This window comes from Hippoglossus stenolepis, chromosome 6, assembly GCF_022539355.2.
Source record: "Hippoglossus stenolepis isolate QCI-W04-F060 chromosome 6, HSTE1.2, whole genome shotgun sequence".
In the NCBI taxonomy this organism is placed as follows: domain Eukaryota; kingdom Metazoa; phylum Chordata; class Actinopteri; order Pleuronectiformes; family Pleuronectidae; genus Hippoglossus; species Hippoglossus stenolepis.
This window is the reverse complement of record NC_061488.1, coordinates 21,265,170-21,279,983: the sequence shown is the minus strand read 5'-3', so window position 1 is coordinate 21,279,983 and position 14,814 is coordinate 21,265,170. Positions and strand designations below refer to the sequence as shown.

Below are 14,814 nucleotides of genomic sequence, written 5' to 3'. Positions count from 1 at the left end.
CAAACAGCCTGTTGCAGAGCTTTAGTTAAAGGTCCTCTGGTAATGAGAGTATGGATGGCAGTGTGTATGTGTGGAGAAGATTGGCCCTTACTATAACTCATGAGGGCAGACTATGAGGGGGGTGGGGACTCATTACAGGCAAGAGGATGCAGGGATAAAACAGTTTAGGCATTTTGCCAGGACTCGGGGAAGCTGGATACCAGCTCTTTTGAAATCCCGCTGATCTTATGTAACAACAATTTGTAAAGATCCCCTTGTGAACAGCATAGCATTGCAGTCACATTCATGGAACCTGGGGAAACCAGACACTGCGGCGGCAAAGAAACTCACTTCCCCATGAAGCACTTGGGCACAATGCTGAGCTTCCTGCGTCGATCCTTTATCAGGTGCCTGCTCTTGCTCATCATCATGTGGTAGAGCTTCTCCCCCTTCTCTGCAATCATCACGTAGGCATCCCGCTCCATGCCCAGTTTGAGACCTGCAGATAACAGAGACAGACAAATCTGATTCAAGAGGATTTGTCATATTTTATGCACTTAACCCTCAACAGGGTGAGCATCTTTTGGGTTCGAGAGACAAAAGACAAGGGGAGGGAAATAAAGGAGTAAACAAAATCTCAGTCCATTAAAGTGGCTGTATCACAATGCCAAGAAAGATTGAGCTCACCCATAAAAGAACACTTATTTCAACTTCCTTTCTGTTGCTATCTACACATCTTAAACCCAAAAGCCAAAGGCTGTCATGGTGCTGTTAGAAGAGACAAACAGGCCTTTGCTTGGACGGCCTGGTTGTGTTCTGGTATTGTGCATATGGAATGAAGCCAGGATCACAGCATGGCTGCTGGGGTCTCCCACAATCCTCTGAAACAATCCCAGATGTTAATCTCCTCTAGACAAGTTGTCTTTAGAGTGAGTAAAGTTCAGGAGGGTATAGTTATCTTGATCTTGTTCCTGTGCTGTTTGGTGAACTGTTATTCCTCTGTGTTAAAGCTGAACATGTGAGGGCCTATTGTAAGGCCCTGCTGCCCAATAAACGCTCTCCAGTGAGCACACTGTTTGAGCTGCTTAACCTCGTTGCCGAGATTGATGAACTTCTGAATTGCACCATGACACTTTCTGACTCGGGCAACTCAACTCTGCTGCACTGTGACTCCCAAAGCTGCTTAACTGGGCCGAGAGGCACATTAAGCTGCTACAATTGACTGTAAACTTTTCTCATTTACGAGCTATAGCGTGCTTAAAAAAGTACATCTCATATATCTGCAGCATCTGGGAACAATTAATTTATCGTTATATAGAAGGTAAAAAGGTTGAGTGGCAAATGTTTGGGCTGGGGGTCTGACCGACTGAGAGGGAGCAGGGTGGGACAAACAATGTGAAAAAAGTTAAATGGCCAACGCTGGAATCCAATTTTCCCATTGAGACGTTGGCGTTCCGCGCTGGCAGCCTGTGATGGAGGTGGGGTTTTATTTCATTTGACAGCAGCTGGAGTACACTTAAACAATGAGTGTCATTGAACAACAGACGGGGCCTGTCCGGCTCCGAGGCCCCTCAGCTTCTGCTCCAGCTGTCAGAGTTTGTCTTGAGCTGCTCCTCGTCTTCCTGCCTGCGCTCGCTCACTGGCATGAGCTAATGGCCCAATGCATTATCTGACCCACCCACGCATTTTCCCTGCACTTCCATGAAAACAATGATCAGACGGAACACCTCCAGCTGGCAGTTGCTGAACAATCAAAGCCTATTGAGGCGAGACAGCATGTATGAGACAGGGAAGAACAACAGCATTACATGGAAAAGGTCAAAGCAATAATTCATGAAGGAGGGAGGAGGTAAAAAAAAAAAAATGTTACCAGGATTTATTGCATTCAAACATCATAATGTAGCTGTCTAGACTGGAGTAGAGAGGCTGAGAGAGAAGGAAGCACAGAGCAAACTGGTGAGCGAGTAATAGAAAGTGAGAGTGTGGGGAAATTGGGCACTGTGACTGATCTGGCATCTGTTAGCCTCAGGTCGATTTCCGCCAGGTTGAAACTTAACACCGCAAGCTGTAGTGCACTCCTTCATACTTACTTGTACTCTGAAACCCTTTCATCGATGGATCTGATGCTGGTGAGCCCGAAGGCTGCTGTCCAATACTTACTTAAACAAGATCCAAATCAGTATGGCTAATTTACAACAGTACAACATGTTCTACTTGATGGGTGTAAACCACAAAAAGTGCTAAGCTAAACCAATTAGCACATGGGAATAATCAGCCCAAATCATTTTCAATAGAGTTTTGATCTGAAGCCATCAAAGCTATCAGGTGACCTGTTGTGCACCGCCACCAAATCTGGTTAAAGCCTCTCACACCATTTAATGCACAGGACGTAACAAAGACAGATGGCCGGTGCTGAACAGGTGGGGACAGATTTGAAGGCAAAAGAGGGAAGTCGCACGGTGCCGGGAAAACAATTTTGGGAGCAACAAGAATATCCGTTTGCATTACTAATCTTACACTAGTGGTGCTCAGGCTTTTATTCACCATCAGTGCTTTTAAAGTAAATCTCTGAGTGGACTCTTGGATGAGACTTGAACTTTTGATCTCCCGCACATTAAAAACTAAAAGACGTTCCACATTCTGCAAAACACACTGGAATGGATACAGCTTTGTTTAATGTCGGTGACAGTAACTCTTGTTAGAGTAAAAATAGATGCAGATTAATTAAAGGTGTCTTATGCAACTGCACTTCACTTGCTCTGGCATTTCTATTTTAGGCGTGAGACCAAGGTGCTGTTTTTAGCGCATCTGCTGTTTGTGAATGAGACATTTGATTTACTTGCCACCCAGAGCTTTAATCAGTCAAAATACCGCCACTGCACTGATTCCTTGAAAGTCAAGAGCAGATAGCAGCCTCTGCTCGGTGCACAGGTCATCCAGGCCAACTGTGAACGTCGTGTCACCTAAGCCTCTATTTACAAAACAAAAGCAGGCAGCTCGTTCAAGGTGGGACATAACCGTAGGGCACAAACACTGTATCCAGGTCAGAAGCACGAGGTCATTACTGTGTGCCAGCTGAGGGAGGGCTGATGGTTTGTGAATCTAAGGTGGCACCAACATGCAGGGCAACATACAACGAGTTCAAGAGAAGGAAACACAGCACATCAGCATGACTGCAAGGAATGAAAAGACCAAAACCAGCAGGATAGGGAAGGATGGAAGGACATTTAAGTATCATGTGCAGCTGAAACAATGAAGACAAAATAAAATGTGAAGATCTTGGAGCTCAACAAATCAAACAGAGTCAGCAGGGGGAGAAGAGCGGGAGCCTCCTCTATATTTCACATGTCTACAATCTGCATCGTTCATCTGTTGTAAAGTACATGCGTATTGTAAAGGGCCTGATAAAATTCAGTGCTGAATTTAGTGAGATTTGGACACGAGATACATTCAATATTGATAAAGTTTCAATAAACTGGCAACTGTTGCTCTGTAGCAGCGGCTGCTGGGACTTGTCAACGTAAGTGACGCTGTCAATCACGACAACGGGGGCGTTCGCGACAACAGCAAGGACAAATGATTCTCTTTAATTGTTGCGGCTCAATTACTGAAGGTCACTTCTGCTGTTTTACCAAGAAAAGCCTCATTATTATTACCACAGCCCAAGCAAACAACTTTCCTTTTAAAACATGGTTGATGGGGAAATATGGGGGAGTTCTGCGGGCGGGAAACTCAAGTATAAAGAAATCGTCTCTGGTTTTCTGCTTTAAGTTCCATTAAGCCGTAAAATGGCCTTTAAAAAGAAATGTTACTCACTCTCTCTCTGCTCCCGTTCCCTCAAAATGGCGTCCAGCCACTTCTGCTTGTCCTCGGCATTTTTGGCCATGCAGACAAACCACTTGTTTTTCGCAGTGTTGTGGATTTTCCAGCCGTTCGTCACTGTGTAGTTGTTGCTGTGGTAGTCCGCTGCAAGGTAAAAAAAAAAAAAAAAGAAAGAATGAATGAAGCAATTCATTTTTTAAATGGGTGAGAGGTCATAATGAATAATATTAAAAGACTTAATTATGGAGCAGAGTGAGCTATTATTCTTTTTAGTCTTCTAATGGTCTTTAGGGTTTAGGGTTATACTTGAAACTAATCATCTTATTAAAATAAAAAATTAAAATAACTATGATATAAATTATAATAAATAACTGCTTTTTGTTTTTGGTGTTCTCACGCTGCAACTAAAATCACAGACGATAAACACTGACCCCGGTGGTAAATATAGGAAGTGAAAATGAGCGTAATTAAATCATAAAGATGTTGTGCAATTTGACATTCATATTTTCTCTTGTGTGCATTTACCACTCAAGCAATGATTGACAACATCATTAAAAAGATAAACACAATGCACCTCGAGAGCAATAAAAAAAACATCTTTCCACTGACTCAACGAAATCTCCCCTCGCACCCCTTTCTAATTATATATCCATTTAGCTGCAGGTGAGCGGCCACTGAATAATGAATGACCGCTGGTAATGGGGTACATTAGTCTCATGCTCAAAGGTCATATAAATAGATCTGAGAATTCAGGCCCCACAGGGAGCTGCTCCCTCTGCTCTGGAAGAGAAGGGAACTGGGTTGGGACACGGATACTACAGAGTGTATTCTCTTTTTAGCCACTGGGACGGAAATTGGATTTTAGTAAGGACTTGCTGAGACTTGTAGGGTGGCATTTATCTGGGCAGAGAGCTGCTGGATGAGTCAGTGAAGAGGACGACATTAAGAATTTTTGAAAATATGAACTACATTTACGATAATAATAATCAAACAATCATGTCAGCTTAGTTTTTTTCCCTTTCTTTATTCAAGAATTTGGTCATTCGGTTTAAGAGCAGGACTTACTGATTTCAATTCAGATTCTATAATGCTTTTACTCAAAACCCTGTGCTTGCACTCAAATAACCCTGCTTGTGCATAGATTTCCTTGGATCTTTTTTGTGCAACAAGTCTTTCAAAATTCCCCGACCAACAGAATGCCAGGTGAGGTATTGAAATGGGAAATTCCCCCTCCCTCGTTGTGGGTAAGTTGGCTTTATGTCTTACGGGTGGTTACTTTAACTGGGTTTAAGTACTTCTACCTTCCTGTCAATCTGCTGGAAGGAAAACAACGAGGAGTCCAGCAGGTACCTGGTCAACATGGAGCAGCAAAATAAAGGATTTCAAGTGATTTTCTATACTTCATGAAAACACTGTTGCGAGCAACTATAAAAACAAAATAGCTGCCGCCCTGTTTCTTTTCCCCCTGTGTTGTATGGAAATAGTGCCAAAAGCAAAAACAACCAAAATGAGAGCGGTGGAATTTAATTAGACATCGCTACACCTGGCCTTCTATTGGTTGGGGAATTTTGACAGAATTGTTGCACAAGAAAATCCAAGTGCAGATGATAAAATCATCTTGGAGAAATCCAAGAGCAGACAGGGTTATAAGTGAAAGGATTACCAAATCTGAACGTGAAATCAATAAGTCCTGCTCAAGGACCAGACTCTTGAATATAGATATGAAGAAAAACATTTTAAGCGTATGATTTTAGGTTATAGCATATTTTTTATTGCTCTGGATTATTGAAACAACTTGAATATTTTATTTCTAGTTCCATGTACTCAAACATTTCACATCTGTTTTACTTAGTAATCAGGTTATCTGTGTTTAAAGTTCATGTGCGCATTTTCAAGGTGGCACCCCAGAGTTCCGTGAATATGGCATGTTTTTGTTTGTGGTTTTCCCTCGAGCAGCCTAAATATGACGCACCAAGAGGCAGAAAAAAAAGGCACGTGATCTTGCAAAAATATTCTGCCAGTGCAGAAGAGAGAGAAAAAAAAAGAGGAAACGTGCGAGAGAGAGGAAGATGTGTTTCTACACCAGCAGACAACAAGCCCTGCACGGGGGCTCGCACAAAAACCGCAACAGCAAAAATTTGCATTGTGTCGACGGTATCGCTACCAGTAATACGATAAGCAGCCCATCTCTTGCAAAATATTTCACCCAATACGAGATGTCAAGTCAAAAGGACATCAAAAGAACAAGAAGGTGCAAGCTACATCCTGTTTGAAAGTAGGTGCAAGTATGATACTCCACCCAAACTGTCAACAAGTACCTGATTCATATCCAACGAACAGTTACTAAACTGCACAACTGTCATTAACTAAAGTGTGAAATGAAAAATGAGAACAGTTAGCAAATTGAAAGTCATAATTATTACTTTCACTGCACAATATACATTTCTATATTACCAAAAGCCCCTTTTCCACTAACACCCACCAACATCTGGCTTTTGTCTGCAATGGAAATTGATTAAATCTGCATCCACTCCAACTCTGATCGGCAGTGATGGAAACGAGAAACCAAGGTGAACATACTCATCGGGCAAGACAGCATGGCGAGAGAGCGCCTCAGTTTCCGCTGCGTTTGTGACGTCGAACATAACACATTGGGGGGAAAAACAGAAAGGCAAACGCCTCTCCTTGCAATGGGAAAGGCGTTAAAGTGGCCTTTTTTTAAAAGGGTTTACTCATGTTTAAAACCGCGTATACCTCCTAATTTTGGTGTAAAAAAGTTATAAGCTATTAAAGTGAATAAACCATCAGTTTGGGAAGTACAGCTGCATTACATCAGGAATGCATAATAATTTAAGCAAATGTCCCCGGAGAGTTGCATGAATGGACATATAGACGTTCTCCAAAGTCAACGCTGCCGGACAAACACAAACCTGTTCCATCTTCCACATTTTCCACCTCCATCACCTCTGTGTTGATTCGGCCTCTGAACACATAGAGGGGCCCGTTGATAGACTTGGTCCTCTTGGTGGACTTCTTGCCAGAAACCCTAGCAAATGGGACAACACTGTGGTTACACTCAGGCAGGGAAAACATCCGTTGATGCCAGTGCCGTAGTAAAAAGAGAAGCTGTGTTTGCAACACATGCACATTCATGCACAGACACAGGTATGGGTGCTGCAGGCTCGTGTAGGTGTTTTTGTTCTGCTTGCATTCTAAAAAAGTGTCAACACACATAGGAATGTGGACTTTTTGCTCCAGATTTTCCTCGCCTGGCTTCCTTAGTTGGTCAATAAAAATGTTTTGTAACTGCTCCTCTGACATGCTGTTGTGGTAGCTACTGTAAAAGTTGTGTGGATGTTGCATTTCTTACCTGGACTTCCTCTTACAGTAAACCAAAAGGTTGTCAAACAGGAAGAAGACGCGTTCCTGGATATTGCCTGCTGAGATTTTAAGGAGATTTCCATGAAGCAGTAACTCTGAGCAGATATCTGTCAGGTTGGTTCCCTGGAGAGAGAAAAAGATTGAAACAGAAGATTGAATCAGGTACTGACACAAGTGAGTATTAAGATATTCAATTTGACACAACAAGGTGATTTACATCCGTCAGAACCATTATAATTATCCACTTTTTGTGTTCACGGTTATTTTATGTAGCCACAACTTATTTTGTCTGAGCAGAACATGGAACCTCAGGTAGGGAATTGCAAAATAGGACATATTCGTCCTTGTCAACCTTAACGAAACAATACGAAATCCAACTCTGGCACTGTGAACAACTTGTTTTCATTCCACAGTCGATTATAGGAAAAAGTAAACACGGCTGTCCCCCACCTAACTTCAAATTTAGGCCCAATGCAAAACTACAAACAGATTAACTGCACACTCTTCTCTGCCAAGAGAGTTAGCCTCTTGCTAGTCAATCGTTGAGCACGTAACAAGTGACACCAAAGCTTCAGTGGCAGAGGCAGCCTCACAACAAACTATACCTTGGCCTAGTTGAGAGTTTCCTGGGGGATTCTTATGTAGGAATATAGTCATTTTCTTCTCTTTTCAGCATATAAACACATGTACGCACAAAGACTGCACAGACATGCTTGCCTCCTTTTACATGAAAATACAGCTGTATCTGTATAGAGGGTAGTGCAGATTGTAGGTAGAAGTGCCACAAGCCTTAAAATGTACCATTAAAGCCAAATTAATTCCTCTGCAACTATTCAGGAAGATGCAATCTGATACACTGCAGCCATGACAGGATGTGGTAAACTTTTGAAGACTGACGAGACCCTTCTTATTGAAGTAGTGAAATAAGGAACAATGACACAATCCAGTGATATTGGTCTTTTACAGTCAACACAATGAGCCATAAGAGTCGAGACAAACAAAAAGATTGTTCACTCAACATGTATTGCCTCATTTTCAGTACTGAATTATCAGATTAGTATTAATGATCAAACATGAAGAGGCATCTTTCTCATTTTAAACTCACTATTGAAATGTTGAAAATGTATATTTAGAAATGTTGTCAGTCTTTGTTAATGAAGTTGTCGACATCAATCTGGGACTGATTGACCTCGATTGACGAGAGCTTGCTGTCTAATTAACCTTTTCCCAAAGAGGCTGGACTTCACAACCAATGACTAATATTATTTTGGCTTCGTTATTTCCAGAAAATCTTTTCCAGCGTTTTCACATTTTCAACTAGGGAACATAAACGGCTTTCACAGATACAGACACACGAATGAGCAACTGCATTCTGGTGTGTTCCTGCCCAAGTTGTAAATGACAGATGAAAACCATTTCCTAATATCACAACAGGAACAATTAAGAAATTTAAAGGATGAGTAGTATATACATGCGGTTCACCTAAGCTGCCAAAACACGGCAACCGAAAACTAAAACTAATGAAGTTAAAAGACATCTCATTACTCACTGTTAACCGGATCATTCCACTCCGAATCATCCGGAACTAAATACACCCATGTGTGGGCTGAGGACAACCTCCCCCCTTTGGCTTGTGGAGTAGCCACCACATACCCACAGGCACACACACACACATCAGATCTGGACTTCACTGTTGTCTTTGAAGACACCTGTGGAAACCCCCGAGCGGCCACACCCATTCTCAAGCGTCCATAATTGATTGCCATGAGTATATATATATATATATATATATATATATATATAGAGAGAGAGATACATATGAAGTATGCTCATCACCGCAGAGTTCATAGAGAGAACAAATATTAGCTTTTTTTAAGGTGAATACCGACTGGGTTTGGGGAGGTGATTTAGTTTCAGACGATCAATTCAACCTCATGTAAAGCTGAGGTGGGGGTGGGCGTAAGAGAATGCTCTGACCTACATATGTGCACACATGCATGCACGTCTTGCTCTCTGTGTTTGCAGACATGTCGACGCTTTCCTGCATTTATAATGTATGTACAAATACACGGTATTTGTGCACAGTACATACGAGCAGCGGTAATGCGTCTGGCCCCTCTTCAGCGCTACTAGCGGGTTCTTCCATTAGGGCTGAAGGTGATTAGGCTGGAGAGTGGCTGGAGAGAGTGAGACTAATGCTGTTCGGTCGAAGGATCTGCGGAGGGGCAAGGTCGGGCTGAAGTGCCTTTCCAAGCTATACTTACTGGGTAGTTCAGGGAGAGAGAACAGAGAAATTGCCTTCTTGTCTTAGGGCCGCTTTAACGGAGAAGTTTCGAAACATTGTGGACTGAGATCGTTTTACTTTCAAAACTCTGTTGTGGTATCGATGTAGCCTTTTAATACATGTATTACAGTCTGACTGAGGTTTTGCCCCCAAATAAATTTGGGCTGACTGTGATCTGTTTAACGGCTCATATCATATGAGTTCAATCATCACTCATGATCAACCGACAAACATTGACGCAGTTACCAGTCTGAAAGTGTCTCACGGTAACACTAAATCCAAAGGCAGAAGATTTATCCGTCTCAGTGAAAGCAAAGGCGTTGGTGTGATATACAATATGTGATACATACAACATTAACCCTGTTACCAATAGGAAAGTGTCTACTTGCTATCAGGGTTGCATCCAACTATTATTTCAATTATTCATTGCTATGCATCCATCCATCCATTAGGTATACCTCTTATCCTTTGAGGGTTTTGGGGGAGGGGGCAATCCCAGCAGACATTGAGCAAGAGACAGAAGGAGGTGGGGAACACGCTCTTGTCAGTCTTTCACAAGGCTAACATACTTAGACAAGCAACTGCTCACACCTACAAGTTGTGAGCCAACCTGCATGTCTTCGGAGGGTAGAAGGAAACTGAAGTACCGTGAGGGAACCTACGCAAGCACAGGGAGAACATGGAAACTCCACACAGAGAGGTTGCAGCCAGCAAGTTCCAACACAGATCGTTCTAGCTGTGAGGTGACGGAGCTAACCAGTGTTCCACTGCGCCGCCACGAAGTCCAAAACTCATTTAAACCATCCAAAGAGTATCTAGAATTATAATTAACTGAGTAATGCAGCATTTGTTTTACATTTGAGAAGCTGGAGTATAGTAATATTTGAGTGTTTTGCCTGTAAAATTGTATTCTAATCGATTAGCAAAACCGTTCAATACAATTTCTCCGTCAGCAGCTCCACTGATTGGCTAACTGCTTCAGCACTGCTTTGGTTTGTACTTGGGTTTTACATAACATAAAGATGAGAGGACATCATGGTGGCTTAAGTCCAAACACAGAATAGAAAGACAAAATTTTGATTATTTGTCACAAGCGGAACCAGAACATATCCTGGTCTTTTACTACGAATATACTGAGGCTAAATAAATATTTCTTGTTTTTTGTTATCAGGGTCAAGTGGTGACATTTTTCTCCGGGACAGGAAGAAAAGGAGGTCTGTTTTGAAACCCAGATAGTGGGATGTCCCAGAGGGGCCCACTCTCTGGGTCCATCCTCCCAAGATCCCCTCATGTAACCCTCCCAGTGCATGTGAGACTAGCACACTGCTTCCTAGGTCTCTTCTGATTGGGCAGCATGCCCGTTGGCATCCCCATTAGCACCCTGAGTGGGTGGATTGTCCCATTGGTGCCCGCTAAGACAAGGCCTCTGTTGTGGTGGGTGAGGGAGGCGTGAAAAATTCACTGGACCCTTCGCTCGGCTCCCAAGCCCCGTCCGTGGCCCCTGGGCTTGGAGCAGTGAATTGGCTGCTACAGTGCTTAACTCAACATAGATAGAGCCTGTGGTGGTTGAGTCGTTCCTAAAATAAGTCTGGCTGTTTAAGTCATTCTTATGATATAGGAGCATTGAGAGAAACACACTTGTGTTGCATTTCAGGATTCTCTAATAAAAGGGCACTCATTGTGATAATTCTCTGTCCGTTTCTCGTTCCTTCAGTTTTCACTCTCTAAATGTCATGGCACTAATCCTGGTCTCCTCATGGCTAGTGTCACCCTGACCCCATTCTCATTCTCCCCGACTCCGTCCTCGATGATCTCACCTCCCAGCCCTCGATGTGGGACTGCAGCTGTTCCAGAGCCTCCAGTTTCTCCATCTGCCTCTTGGTCTCATTGATGTTGGAGCACACTGCCTTCATGGCCTGCAGAGCCTCTTCCACAGCTGGATAGTCTGCATGCTTTTTAGGGGTCCTCCTCAGCAGTTCCTATATTGGGGGAAACAGGTTTCTGGTTTTATACCATGCAACTTAACTTTACAGATGAATAAAGGGAAGCTGTCGTTAATATTATTAGTTAACAGCGCCATGACATTATTGCAGCACTTGTGCGCTACCTTCAGCAGCAGAGGGTACTTGCAGATCCTCTGAATGGGAGTGAGAAGGTAACCCTCCAGGGGAATGTCGGTGCTTTTCTTCCCTCCCAGTAGCATACAGTGCTGAAGAAGAAAAAACACAACCAATATTACACACTTTAAAAATACAAACATTAAATATGAAAAATATTTAATGTTTAAAACAGTGCAGTCAAAAAGACACATTCTGTAGTATAAAGTTTGAAAAGCGAATACCAATAAACCTTCTTTAACATCTCATCAGAGACACACACATTTACTAACCCTGAATGTTTAAAAATCAAACTACAACTGTATTAGAGGAAAATAATGCTTTGGATATTGTGCAAAGTAATCAGTGGAAAATCAATTAAAGATTAATCTGAATTGTTTCTTATTCTGTTTTTTCAAGGGGCATATTGCTTCAGTTACAGAGTCCATGTCAGCTTTCCACATCTACTGTATAAAACATTTCTTATCTTAATTAATGACCACATCCTGTTACCAAACCTTTGTTTTGGAAATTCAATAGTAGCTTCTGGTTGTTTTGTAGCTTCATGGATTGAGTTTGTGGCTCTTATTGTTGTTTATCAAAAAATAATTTTCCTTCTTCTTCTCTCACAAGAAAACAACAGCCAAGATATTAAAAACAAAAAAGAACACTGTCCTATGGCACCTTGTTTAAACACAAAACTCTATGACCTTGACTACGCTATGCTATAATATACAATAGAATACTGTACTGTATACAACATTACACTCTACTTTACTATTCTGTACTGTCCTATACTATACTACACCACACAATACTGTACTATTGTGTACTGTCCTATATTATGCTATACAATGCAATGTGATGCTATGCTATGCTATACTACACTTTAGTATAGATAGTATACTACTCTACACTATACTATATTATACTATAGTATCAATACTTTCAATTCTTCATTTTTACTAGTAAAGCACCTTGTGTTTTGAAAGGTGCTATATAAATCAAGTTTATTGTTATTATTATACTATATTATAACTATATTTCTTCTGGTGTGCCACTGAAAAGCCCTCACAAATATTGATGTTTTTTAACAGGGTCAGTGAGAAACCTCATAAATGTCTCCTCATTCCCCAGAAGATTTGGGCTTTTAGAAACTAGCCCCCAGAACCAGTTGAAAGGAGAGGTTTTCTTCAGAAGTGGGGGGTTACAGTTACACTCGTGGTTTCTCTACGCCTTGAATTTTGCAGGAACGTAGGCTGTCAGTATGCTATGAGCTCATTGGACGGGATGAAAGATCAAAAGCAGCCATGCAGATAAACTCCTCGACTGTTCTCCAGTGGGAAAGAAGGCAGGGGATCAGTATGGAGCATTATAATCATATGGCAATTCCTTTCAGCACTGCAGAGAGAAGGAGAGGGTGGCGAGGGGGGGTGGCATATTTGATGGGAAAAAAAGCAAAAATCTCAACTTCTAAATTTCACAGATTCCTAATGTATTAATCTCTTCTCTCTTGTTCCTTCTCTCCCACAACCCCAGTTCCTTCAAAGTTTTCCTCAGCCTCCTCTCTCCATTATCCTCTGCTTATTTGTAATCTGCCTGCAGACAGAATTCCCTCTGCTCTTCACACTGACCTCCTTTTGCTTTCACTTCACTTCTCTCTACTGTTCCAGTGCAATTAACACTTCTTTTCTGCGTACAATTTCAGAAGCTCCCACCATCGCATGATTCAATTAGCGTGGAAATTGTTTAATCAAGAAAAATTATTCCCCTGGATTTAGACACAGCGGAAAAAAGGGCCTGTGGAAATACATTTTACACTAATTGTTAACGCTTTAAGAATTGAAAAAATTTATTCTACCGTATATGCTCTACTTTCTAAAATAGAAACACAACACATGTATTTTCATCATGCCTTTTAAAGACAATGCTTTGCGAATTTTGTTTATCAATCTTGTTTCTATTTTGCTGATGGTTGCTACACAAAACACAAATGTTTGTCCAATATTTGATTTAATACTGAGCAGGCCTGACAACTGCTTCAATACATAACCAGATGTTGTGTGGTGATTTTATTTTGGAAGCATTAATGTGGCATAAGACCTGACCAATTAGGCAGCACATGACTGGGCCAGGAGAAGCAAAAAGCCAAAGCACACAGCAACACTGAGCCCACTGTTTCCAGTCCTGTGGGTCAGAATAATGCCATGGAAGCAAACCATCAGGCAGCGACAAACGCAAGGCCTCAGATCTCTCGGCCAATCCCAAGAAGGCTGCCAACAGTCCACAGCTGGCTGGCCCTGGATCCGCAGATGATTTCATTGTTAGGTCCCCGCTCAAAGGCCCTGTGGCCATTCTAAGTTCATTGTCTGGGGCCCATACGTTTGGGTGTCAAAGTACGGAAGCAGCTGGTGGCGGAAACACTACAAGAAAGACACAAAAGTGACCTTGATGGTGGCTACATCCTGTCCGGGCAGGAAGAACCCCACGACCCTATTGCAGTTTCTGCCCTTTATTCAAGTGTTAACATGGAAATACAGGTGTTAGGATGGAGGGAAAGGGGAAGGAGGAGCATGAATAAATGGCAGATAAAGAAAGTCAGAGGACTCACAGGAGGAAATAAATATCGGGCAAAGGAACAAGGCAGTAATGCTAACAGGAGGAAAATAGGTGAGAGGCTGATGTAGACAAACACGAAGTCAGTAGAGGCAAAGATTTGCAAAACTGATGTGACATAAAATTATGAAAGCGTGGAGATTTGGTGATACAATATGAGGAAGAGATAAGTCAGAGTCATAGCGAGAAGAGGAAGGAAGCTCATGACAATTCTGAAAGTTTGTTGAATCTAGAGGTGGAGGACGACTGCAAAGAGAAGGACAGATAAGTTATGCAGAGGAGAAGAGCAGTGGTGTCTTACCAGCAGGTAGGTCCTGATGTTGGGGATCTTGTTCAGCTCCACGAGAAGTCGTAAAGCCTTTTCATGGTTACTGCAGTACTCGCCATACACCGAGAAACTCCCCCTCTGCAAAAGGTAAAAGACCAAATTTACCACCATTTTTCTGGCTGGTTGGCAGCATTAAGGACTGACATGAGGAATACTGATAGTGCAGAGCAAACACTGGGGAGAAGGCTCCAATAACTACAGTGTAATGAGATTCAAATAACGAGGTAAATGGTGGATAACTGCAACTCTACAGCTGTTGTTGTTGCTAAACACTAGTAGGGGTGGGTATCAAGAGCCAGTACTAAATT

The 14,814-nt window shown here is 42.1% G+C and overlaps 1 protein-coding gene across 1 annotated transcript in view; it reads right to left on the bottom strand.

The window, feature by feature from the left end:
• Nucleotides 1-14,814, bottom strand: part of prex1 (phosphatidylinositol-3,4,5-trisphosphate-dependent Rac exchange factor 1) — an 85,668-nt gene that overhangs the window by 44,791 nt on the left and 26,063 nt on the right. Inside the window, exons 4-10 of the mRNA XM_035158414.2 lie at nucleotides 14,480-14,584; nucleotides 11,574-11,675; nucleotides 11,284-11,445; nucleotides 7,172-7,305; nucleotides 6,732-6,847; nucleotides 3,796-3,945; nucleotides 331-478 (exon numbers count right to left, since the gene is read on the bottom strand). Of these exons, the coding sequence (XP_035014305.2) occupies nucleotides 331-478; nucleotides 3,796-3,945; nucleotides 6,732-6,847; nucleotides 7,172-7,305; nucleotides 11,284-11,445; nucleotides 11,574-11,675; nucleotides 14,480-14,584 (917 nt within the window). The remainder of the gene's footprint in view (nucleotides 1-330; nucleotides 479-3,795; nucleotides 3,946-6,731; nucleotides 6,848-7,171; nucleotides 7,306-11,283; nucleotides 11,446-11,573; nucleotides 11,676-14,479; nucleotides 14,585-14,814) is intronic.